The sequence below is a fragment of the Artemia franciscana genome, chromosome 14 (genome assembly GCF_032884065.1).
Source record: "Artemia franciscana chromosome 14, ASM3288406v1, whole genome shotgun sequence".
NCBI lineage: Eukaryota > Metazoa > Arthropoda > Branchiopoda > Anostraca > Artemiidae > Artemia > Artemia franciscana.
In genome coordinates this window covers 7,114,768-7,127,061 of record NC_088876.1, presented here as the reverse complement: position 1 = coordinate 7,127,061, position 12,294 = coordinate 7,114,768, and the positions used below count along the sequence as shown (strand labels likewise).

The following is a 12,294-nucleotide window of genomic DNA, read 5'->3' as shown; positions in this document are numbered from 1 at the left end:
GAACGTTTCTATCTGGAACAGAGAAAACCTCCGTATTATATAAGCTTATAAGAGTTAATTTCACATTGGCTAATAACATAAAGGATTAGACCTTCCTTAGAACTTTATTATCATCTGAGCTAAATGCGTTTCGTAAGCTAGAGAACTCAGAACCGAATGCGTTTTATACTTTGAGGACTTTCTAAATTACCATTCTGAAGGGTGAAAATTTGGTTCAATTCCTAACCCTTTCCTAAGACTATAACTAGTTCGAACTGGTTACGACCCCCAATTTCTTAACCAACTAATGTAATATCTTATTTTTAGTCGTCTGGCTGGATCTTCCACTTTTTTAATTCTATACGTAACCTCCATTTCACGTCTCTTTTTTTCAAAATGTGATGCCTTCTTTGCTTCTCACAATCCCTTACCCCATTTATAAAATATACCTATTACCCAGGAACTTCTTTAAAAAACTTTACTTTTTACCAAGTTGAAACCTTAATTGCTAGTGTTTCTAGCTCTTTTTTCTAGTTTTCCCCTAAAACTAAATCATAAACTCTCCAATTTCACATCCAACTGTTCTTGGAATATTTTCTCTCAAATAGCCTTTCTTGACGTCTATCAACATTATGATTACCTGGTAACTAGTTAGCTTTAATAAATTGCGTTGAAGGATCAAAGTTTTGAATTAATCCTCTTTATTTTTCTATGCCCCCAGATCTTTGATTGTTACCAGAATGCGAAAAGGGTCTAGTCTTTTATGAAAAGTACGGATCATGGGTCGAACTGGTGAAAATGGTATACAATCTTAGAAATCTACATACAATTCTTTCTTAGGGCAAAGGAAGGTGATTTTACTAACCCTTGAACCAGAGCCTAAAGCGTGTTGACTGAAATGGAATTTTATATTCTATATCAAAGTGGGTTATCTGAACATATTGCGATCATCTCACTGTTAAGTAAAGATTAGCCCTTGCTCCTGTGACTCTTTGAAAATTGTTCCCCAGCCAGGAAATGAAGTTTTGAACTAGGAAACACGGAGCTTTGTGTAAATGCTGAATTACATCCCTTGATGACCCTTATAGAAGCACAGATGTATTTTTTTGCTTATCACGTCATGATATATACAGAGATATATTGATTGGGTGGGGCAGCAACGAAACTCCAATCCCATTAGTGTTTTTCACCCTTCCACCTCTGTAATTAGTGCAACTTCTGAGGGGTACACGTGCTCCTAAAAACCCCTGGATCCTATCTTGCTTCATATACCTATCATTGGTATCTGATAAGTCTTCAGGGCTACGAAAAATTTATTCCCATCACTGTCGTGAAAAGTGACTTGTATGGAAGAGTTGTAGAGAAGGACCATCTTCAGGAGGAAGGGTTCATTCCATGATTTTTTTTTTCCTCCCTTTGGATTCCATGTTCTCCTATTACCTTTCCATGATCCATATGAAGGGAAATAGAACACAACCCTGCTTAACTCCTAACTTAATAGGAAACCAACTGCTAACCTCATATCCTACCTCAACCGCAGCAGTGTTATTCTCGCACATAACACTAATCACTTTAATGTATTTGTCTGGTATACCATACAAGAACAAAACCTTCGCTAAAGCTCTTCTGTCAACAGAATCGAATGCTTGCTCCTAATCTATAAGACTGACGGCTAAAGGTGTTTGATAACTGAGGTACTTCTCAATTATTAACTAATGAAATTTTGGCCGAAACATCCTCTACCCTTTCAAAAACCACACTGTTCTTCTCTTATAACTTTGTCTACAGCATCTCTCAGTCTAAAAAGAATTAGATTGCTAAGTAATTTGCTACCTAAAGAGATTAGGCTAATGCCTCGATAATTACTACACTCACTCTTATCACCTTTCTTATACAATGGTTTGATTAAACTTTTCCTAATTTCGCTAGGTATTTCCCCTTTTTCGAAAATGATATTCATAATATTCGGTAGCTTATTTCTAACCTCCCCATAGTTCCCCCTCCCCATTTGATTCCGTGGTCTCCAATTCCTTTTCCTGTGCTCCTTCAGACAAAGTCCATCAAAATGATCCATATAAAGGGAGATAGAACACAACCCTGCTTAACTCCTGATTTAATACAAAACTAGCTGCAAACCTCATTTCCTACCTTAACCGCAGCAGTATTATTATCATACATAGCACAAAACACTTCAATGCATTTGGCTGATATACCATATAAGGATAAGACCTTTGCTAAAGCTCTTCTATCAACAGAATCCAACGCTTGCTCATAATCTATGAAACTGAGGACCAAAGGTGTTTAACAACTAAGGCACTTCTCAACTATTGACCTAAGAGTGACAATTTGGTCAAAACCTTCCATTTCTATAACGGCACTGTTCTTCTCTTATAACTTTGTCTACAACATCTCTCAGTCTAAAAAGTATCATATTACAAAGTAATTTGCTATCAACAGAAACCAGACTAGTACCTTGTTAATACAACAATCACTCTTATTACCTTTCTTATATAGTGGTTTAATTAAGGTTTTTATAAAGAGCCTACCCCCAAATTTTAAGACCATAGGCATTAAAAAAAAATTTCCCTTGCTTTAGCCCCCCCCCCAAAAAAAAAATTAAAATGTGATATTACCCATCCATAGGACCCCAATGTGTGTGCATTGCTACTAAAGAAACTTACGATATGAATTTTAATATTCTAACCTCAATAATTTTTAGCACCCTTCCTTCTTCTGATTCAGGAATTTCTTGAGGGACTGAAAGCTCAGGAACAGCCAATAATAGGTTACTAGTTTCAGCTTCAGTCATGTCATACGTGGCTGAATCTGTACACAAAACTGCTGAGTCATTCTCATTTCCTCTTATAACAAACCTGTTAAAAAAAATAATCATTACTTACATAGTCAAAAAAATAAGTGGACTATATTGATGCTGCCTATCCTCTATATATATATATATATATATATATATATATATATATATATATATATATATATATATATATATATATATATATATATATATATATATATATATATATATATATATATATATATATATATATATATATATATATATATATATATATATATATATATATATATATATATATATATATATATATATATATATATATATATATATATATATATATATATATATATATATATATATATATATAAATATATATATATATATATATATATATATATATATATATATATATATATATATATATATATTTATATTAAATATATATATATATATAATATATATATATATATATATATATATATATATATATATATATATATATATATATATATATATATATATAATATATATATATATATATATATATATATATATATATATATATATATATATATATATATATATATATATATATATATATATATATATATATATATATATATATATATATATCATGAAAAGAGAAATCACCAATGCAACAGCACAAACACATAAAAAAAAAAAAAAAAAAAAGAGACAGAAGGAGAAAAGGAAGACTGTTTTCCTAAATTAGTGATTAATATAGACCAGCACTTGAATGAGGCCTTAACCCTACTCATCCATACAATCACATAGGTCAAACAGCATAGCCAAACACAATCAACCATAAAGAATAATCCATGGACAGGCAGTCATGTCGTCAATAAGCATAAGTCGTCATTTACCAAACAATAGAAAAAATAATAAAGACAAATAATTCAGAGGCAACAACCCAACACAAGGGCTAATCAGGAGAATACACTGGCCTATAGGGTTTCGCCACTTTAAATTCTCTACCCAGCCAAGTGTTGTGGCTACCACAGAATATCCATGGCATCTCCGTGTAAGGTATCACCCCCAAAATATATGCCTAAGAAAAAAAAACAGCAAATGTAAAACAACCAAGTAACACCAAAACAAGCTTATCCTGTTAATATATCCCTCTTTTTAGCAACAATAGGTAAACTAAATATGATAAAATTTACCAAATCACAAATATTAATACATTGCAAAAAAAAAAAAAAATAATAATGAACTAAACAATTATAGAATTCATCTTTACCCTGTGGCTATTTTTTTAAAAAATCTACTCTATTAGAAACACAATTCAAAATAAATGGTGCTGCATCATCATTTGTCGAACCTCCGAAATTAGTTGAAAATTTCTTTAAGTATTTCCAGATAATTCTTTCGATATTTATTTATCAATATACATATATATATATATATATATATATATGTATATATATATATATATATATATATATATATATATATATATATATATATATATATATATATATATATAAAATAGGAAACATTCCTCCAGGTTATATGTCATCTAAGTGCCAGAGATAAAATTTGTAAAATAGTGATTTAATAATTGCTATTAGAGGACCCGTGTTAAATTTAAATGCCACCTCTCCCCAAACAGGTACTACTCCTCAACTTTACCCCTCAAGAATGAATTCTGTCATAGTTCTGATTAGACATACTTATGGAGGTTTCCCTGATGCTGCTAAAGTCCTATGGAGTCTGATTTGAGGGCATAGCCTAGGAAATAGCTAATGGTAGAGCATAGACCAATCAGTTCTTTGACCTTTCAGACCTATTCAGGCATGCCAATTTCGGGAGAGGACATATGATTGTGTATGCATTTATTTTTTCCCAAAAACAGCTCCATATTGTTTAAGGAAAATTGGTATTCTGGGATTTTCTGGCCTAAAAAATTGATCAATGTAGGTCAGAAGTTTGAAAAAATTCGTTAAAAGCCTTAATTTTGGAAAAAGAGATTCAAGTGAGCAATGTCAAATTTATAAGTTAGTATTGCAACAATGTCATGTGCCAACATAATTTTGAATTGACCTTAAAAGTATCTTACATTTTTTTGATAAATTTATTTTATCTTAGTTCTCAGTTCTGAATCTCTAAAGCTATAATGTAAACTGCAAAAATATTTATGGTGTTTGCCAAAAATTACAATTTCTTAATTAAAACTAGAGAAATACCTGAAAATTTTAAAAGAAGTTATATGCTATGAGGATACAACAGAATAAACACCAGTAAGCTTACAGTTTTCAACACAACAAAATGAACTTAATGAAATCGAATTACCGAAATTATATCTATGACACATGAAAGATTACAATAGGAATATGTCTCAGTATAAAATACCAAGTGTAATAGGTCTTTTACAAAAGGCATTTTAAGTTGTTGCATAATGCCTAGAGGACAAATGAACAACCAAGACCATCAAAGGTGACCAGACCAATCTGAGCAGCTAAGGTTAAGGGTACTGAAAAATGTCTAAAGCAATGACAAACAAAAATAGAGAACAAATATAGTGATGCCATTCCTCTATTTCCAACAAGGGAGTTCTAATAGTGTACTTTTTGTTTTGATCTGCCTCAACTTTAGGAGTTATGGGTTATTTTTTAGTATGGGAATTGTTAATGATGCATTCTAAATATTTTTGCAATGTATGTAATAATCACATTTATCAAAGCTGCTTTTTACAGTAACTATAATTTATATAGACTTACCAAAGTATTTAATAGTAAAACCTTTTTCCTGTGAGCAATATGCAGTTCGTTATTTACTATAATTTCAAATATAATTACAAACAGGGAAAATCTTGTGGCCTTTTCTTAGTTGGAATAGTATGAGACAATCCTCAGAGAATTAGGCAGCTAAGTGGATAATTATAATTTTCAACTGAGAGATGAAATTAAATTATTTTATTTAAAAGATTTTAAAATATTCTAGCTTCAATTTACAAACCAGATTTTTTTGCTAAAACACTAAAAAAATTACTGCATTGTATTCAACTATATCTACATGCTTTCTACAATGTAGAAAAAAAAATATTTTGATCTTTGTATGCAAGATAATAATAATAATATTTGCTACTCCTGTGTTATACAAAAATGCAGTTTTCATAGAAAATTGATTCTATTTTAAAAATTATCTTTGTTAATTACAGAAGGTTTTAAAATACATCAATTTCAAAAACTTTACATTCAATTTTTTGAATGTTTCCTTAAGAGGAGACTTGGCATCTGCCAGGACATGTCCACACACTAGTGGGCTCTGTGTATCACCATCTCAGGGGCCTCCTCCCTCCTGTGCACAAACTTATATCCCCTGTGCATGGGTGCCTCAATTTCATTTTATGGACCCCCAAGGGCTGCCCCCCCCCCTCCCTGGTCCATGCCTCCTTATTGGATTGTGGTTTCCTCTCAGTGAAACATTTCAGGAAGAAAATTATTATTGAAAGCTTGTATAGCTTTTTGCATTTGAACTCTTTTACATTTGGTAAATAAAAGAAGGTTTGACTTCTGGAAATAAACATCATCTGATTACCTCATTTTCCCAGTCACTGCTCAATCACTATTCAGCCTAAAACCTATTATTGGCAAACTAAGCACTTCCTGGGCATTTTTTGTAAATTACTTTTTTAGTGTTTCTTCACCTAAAACCATATTTTGAGTGAATTAATTATAAACCCTGTTCCTGCTCTGCTAAAAATAACTTACAGAAAATGGTTATCACACAAAAATACCACACAAATCATTTGTTGTGCTAATCTGCCTAAATCAAACCATCAATAAAGGCAGTTGGGGACTCAAACAGAATTTAAGTCACATGGAAATAAGCCAGTTGCTAATTTAATCTCTTACATTCAACACAGGCAATGGGATCTATTAATAATATATAAATTGTTCTGTGACTGGGATATCATCCCTACCCTTTTCCAGATAGGCAAAACCTCTTGGACAAGAGGACATCCCTGAAGTATACTGATACCAGGCTGCAAAACAAATTCTTCTCCAATCATGTGGTTAGCCTATGGAACTTCCTTGGCTAAAATTTTGTTATGTATCCTAGTATTTGTGCCTTCAAGTTGGCAGTTGATAAAGATTGAAGCAGCAAGCAATGGGTCACAGTTCGAGGATTGCAGTTGGTCACCATCATCCCTAACTGGCACCTACAGGATTTGTCCTTATCACTGGCAAGTCTGATTTAAGGTAATTGGCTTAAGAGTTATGCTGCTCTTCATTGCATATTTTTGGAATAGGTGGTAATATTTGCTAGTGACTAAGACCACACTGTCTTTCAATTATAAAAAACAAGAGGCAATAATGAGGAAATTTGTGGAGTCAGTAAATAATTCAGTAAATAGAGCCTAAGTGGATATTTATACATCAGCCATTATTACCCAAGATAAATTAAACAAAACAAATAAAAGAAATTACTCAAAAAATCTTAGTGATAAAATAAATTTTTAAATTAAAACCATAAAATAAATTTTGGAAAAAGTTTCAGCTTCTTCAACTGATATAGATTCAGCCAAGACTCAAAATCTATTTAATGATTTAGTTCAAAAATTTATTTTATTTAGAGATTTTCTGAGTAAGTTTGTTTTCTTTTTATTTGTTTTATCTAGTTTGTTATCTTGCTGATTGAGGATCTTCCACATATAGCCAAAACATCTATCAAGGTTGTATTCACATTCTTGACAGATTTCTTTATCATCTTCTCTGTTTTGTGTTAATATTTATTCCTTAATTTCCATGTTTCAAACCAAAGTTCTTTAGGATTCTGGAAATAAATTAAGAATGGGCTATGCTAAAATAGCTACAAATTATGAAAAATATAATTACCATCCTTTAGGTAAGTTATGTACATATTTATGCAACCATGCTGTTCTGTTTGATCTGAGAGTCAAACCATTATTGATTTCTTATTTGTGTGCTGTGCTTATTTTTGTTGTTGTGAGTTTTACCTTTAAGAAATCAAAACCATAGAATTGGTATCAAGTATAGAGCTACTGATTTTATTCTGTCATTTAAGAACTTAACAGAAAAAAATAAGCTATGCTAAAATAGTTGCAAATTATAGAATGTAAGATTAATACCCTTCAGGTAAATTATATACACATTTATGCAGCCATGCTGTTCTGATTAATCTGAGAGTCAAACCCTTATTGATTTTTTGTTGGTTTTCTGTGCTTATTTTTGTTATTGTAAGTTTCACCTTTACGCAATCATAACCACAAAATTGGTACCAAGCATGGAACTACTGATATTATTCTGTCATTTGAGAGCAGATAAGCTGTTTGAAAATGTTTTATTACTAAAGAGCCAAAGCCTACCATAATCAAATCAGCTTCATTGTCCAATTAAGATTTGAGTTCTTGTGATTTTTTACATTTTACTACTCAGCAATTATTTTTTTTTATAATTTTAACTAAGGGATAAAAATTAAATATTGAATATTCAGATTGCTAGCCAACATGAAATTCAAGTAGCAGACTATAGGTATGCTAAAGGAACTGGCTCTTGTTTTATTTGAGAAAGGAAATTTTCTGAGTCCTGATTTTTACCACAATTGATTTTGTTGGTATGTATGGTGAGTAAGAGAGGAAAGACCTTATAGTTCAATAATTGTCACTTGGGCAAATTCCAATTGTGAGCCCATAATGAAGCCCCAAAAGGTAAAATAGTCCATAGTTACCAAAGGTTTAAAAATATGTTTTAATAAAAAAAGCACTGTCCAGTGAGAAAAAATTACTATTTGCAGCTGACTCAAGAATTTTAATTATTATTCTCCTTAGTCTTAAAAGTAAAATGTTATTTAGAAAACAAATTTACAGAATTTTGAAAAAGAGCCTGAAACCCCTCAAAAATGACACCCCAGCCAAACTGACATTGGTTTTAATAAATTTCTAGCTCTTTTTAAGGTTTATGCAAATTTATTTTCAAATAACAGTTTACTAATAAGACTATACAAAGGAATATAATGATTAAGCATTCCTTAATCATCTACAAATGGCAACAGTAAAGATGCAGGGTTGGTCCTCTACCAAAGGAAACATGTTAAGAAAACAAATCTTACTCCATAATATGCAGAATTAGCATAGTTAACATATTTTGCAGGTGGAGAAGCTTTATCTTCACTTCTTTCTTTATTGCACAATTTTTTTTACAAAATTCTGAAAAATAAACATGAACTTGACTCCATTTTCTATTTTCAAATTATCTATATGCATAGTTAGACATCATCAATACCATCTACCAAAAACATGTTAATAGAAAAATACTGATAATTTAGGTTAAGTAAGGCTAAGTTAGTTAGATGGCACTTGGGTGTTTGTTTATAAATGATTTTCAAGATTTAAAAAATGAAAACAATATTTTAAGATGTGATTGAAAAACTGGAAATAGAAATGAAGGGTAAAATTTTAGTTAATTGACTTCTTGCTATCTCAGAAAGGGGTTAGGTTAGGAAAATGAAACTTTCATGGATGAATCTACAGACTAAAGTATGTCCCAGGAAGGTATTTTGAAGCAACTACCTCCACTCCTTCTCCCTCTAGAGGGCCCTGACCTTTAAAAATATGTGTGTTATAAAAGTGGAACCTTGCAAAATAGATCTTCTGCTTAATTGAGGTACAATAAAATTGTTTTCAGCTTCATAACTTTGCTCAATTCCATTTTATAAGGTTTTAAAGATATGCAAAAACATTTCTTAAATTTTGAAAAAAAAAACATTGATATGGCTCAAAATTCTAGGCCTACTCAAGTAACAGGAATTGCATTTTTGGAACTAAAGGCAGAGAAAAAGCAACTAGTAACTGAAAATTAGGGTAAAATGTTGTTTTGTCAAAATTTCAATAGGTATAGACCTGTCATGTAGGCAAATTTTAGGGCCCTCTAGAGGGAGAAGGAGTGGAGGTGGGTACTTCAAAATACCTTCCCAGGACATACTTTAGCCTGTAGACCCATCCCTGAAAGTTTCATTTTCCTAACCTAAACCCTTTCTGAGATAGCAAAAAGTCAATTAACTAGTACAGAAATGAAGATAAATGTTCTCCTCTTGTAAAACAGGTTAACTAGAATTATTCTGTATATTATGAACTAAGAATTGTTTTCTTAACATGTTTCTTTATGTAGAGTATCAACCCTGCATCTTTACCATCATAGGAACTTTTACTCACTAGCCATTATTATGAAAAAATAATTTTAAACTTTAGGGACCATGGGCTGTTATGAGGCCTCTCAGACCTTTAAGGGGTCAAATAAAATTTACCCCATAAGCAGTTATTGGATTGCAAAACATTGTAAAAAAGATCAAGAAATACTTTCATTTTAATTCTATTTAAATGATGTTGTAAGCTGAAAATTTATCCTTGGGCTACATATAACCTCATTTGATGGGTGGTTGAGATATAGGCTAGTCCTAGTTGTCCTTGTGATATTTCAAAACAGAGATGGAAGAAAAATTAAAGATCAGACCCTTTTTAATTATAGTATGTAGTTAGAACAGACCATGAATGAGACAGCCATTAGAGCTAATGTAAGTGATTCACCTTTTCTGTGACTTCAAGTCTTCTAGCAGCTCTTTAGGCAGTTCAAATACTTTTGAGTTTTCTTGATTTATGTCACCAGAGTAATAAACAAGTTGGCTCAAAGAGAGCAAAGAATCGTCATCCAATTTGGCTTTTTCAATTACTGTTAGCACATTTTCTAAGGATCGACTCATGTTTTTTATATTTGAATTCAGTTTAGACAGTTTTATTGCCGAATGCCCCAAATAAGAATAATTTATAAATCTGGCGAAACTTTCCCTGCAGAACATATTTCCCACAGACACAAACACAGACGAAAGGTATATAATACAGATGTCAATTTTTTGGTGACATCTGATTTAATTCAGATGTCAATACAGATTGATCAATTTTTGGTAGGTGATAAGTTTGGTGCTTGTGCTAGTCGGTCTTTATTTTCTTCCAGAAATTTATCATGAGTGACAGCTGTTAAAAGTAAGCTTATATTGAATATTGTTTTTTTTTTACGATAAAGATTGAGGAGAATTAAAGGCTCAATGAAAGCAATTTCGGTCTTCATAAGATAACATTCTTAGGTTTCTTAATTCAGAAGGCCGATAGTCTCATGGCTCAAAGCTGCCAAATAATAGAGTTATGGAGGTTTTGGATGAAATTAATTTATTCAAGGCCCACCTAGAATAATAAGCGAGGTTTACATAACTTGTGAAATAATCATACATTTCTTGGTGATTAGTCATGAATTGACTGCTTAATAAACATTACGGTACTGTCTTCCAAATATACCTTGACACCAGGCCATTGATGAAAGACACGCTACCGTAGAGGAAAATTTGGACAGTGTGCCACCAATCTGCCTTTGATTGACCATTCGTTTTGCAGTGATTTGTTGATTTTGGTTAAGTAAGCTAGTATGCTAAGCAATTACATAAAAGTCTATCGATATAGATTTCTAACCAGAAAATGATAATAAGAGCTTATGTACATAGTAGATCGTGGCGTATTTAAGGGGAGCAGGGTGCCTGGGCCCCTAGAAGTTCCATAAGATTTTTTAGAGCTAATTTGATTACTTACAGCAGGTTTTGATTTCTTGTAGCATTATTTGATGATTTCTTTGAAGTTACTCACAGCGATAACATTTTTTCCTTTACAGATTTTATTCCACTTTTATTCATTTATTAGGATTATTTACTTTTAAAATCTACTTAACGCCATGAGCCATAATTTGTCATTCCCTCAGTCATTACATCCAAGCGCTCTAATTTCTTTCCAGCATATTTCATTGCAGAATTTTCGTTTTTTTTTAAATCTTGGTTTTGGGGATTATCTGTTTCCATCTTTCAAGTGATTCTGCATGCCATGCAGCTGCAAAATATTTGTAATTTAAAGGATTACGAAGTGTCCTTTTCAGTAAACTCAAATGATCCTCCCTGTAGATGTCTCATCTGCTCTGCCTCAGTTTGCTTCAAATGGTCAGTATTTCTTTTCGTTTTCTTATCACTGAAGACAGCTGAAGTATTTACTTTTGTCCTTTTCATTTTTTTTTTCTGTCCACTGGCCGATATTGCTCTCGTGTTCTCGAATATTTTTTTATGCTTTTTTATTCTTTGTCATATGTTTCATTTCAGCATTTCCCTTCGTAGAGCGTTTGTTAATTTTGCTTCGGCTTTATTGATTCACTCTCTACAATGTATTTTTGGCTGTATTATTATTATTTTTTTGCTTTTGGAATCTATCATTGCATCTCCTACTACTAGTACAAATAATTCACCGCAGCACCAAGCCACCTTAGGCCAACACAGCTACCCACACTCCTCCTACAGACCAATCTATTCAAACCCTCCCTCCTTACACCCTCCCAGGAAGTTCCCATTTCCTTTAAATCCTTATTTATGACACCCTCCCACCCATGACAAGGATGATCTGCTTTTCATTTAGCCCTAGAAGGTTGACT

The 12,294-nt window shown here is 31.8% G+C and overlaps 1 protein-coding gene across 1 annotated transcript in view; it reads right to left on the bottom strand.

Annotated features, from left to right (window-relative positions):
* LOC136035253 (sister chromatid cohesion protein DCC1-like) overlaps positions 1 to 10,572 on the bottom strand; it is a 44,303-nt gene extending 33,731 nt beyond the window's left edge. The window contains exons 1-2 of the mRNA XM_065716923.1: positions 10,365 to 10,572; positions 2,684 to 2,852 (exon numbers count right to left, since the gene is read on the bottom strand). Of these exons, the coding sequence (XP_065572995.1) occupies positions 2,684 to 2,852; positions 10,365 to 10,537 (342 nt within the window). The 5' untranslated portion in view covers positions 10,538 to 10,572. The remainder of the gene's footprint in view (positions 1 to 2,683; positions 2,853 to 10,364) is intronic.
* Between the last annotated feature and the right edge of the window lie 1,722 nt (positions 10,573 to 12,294).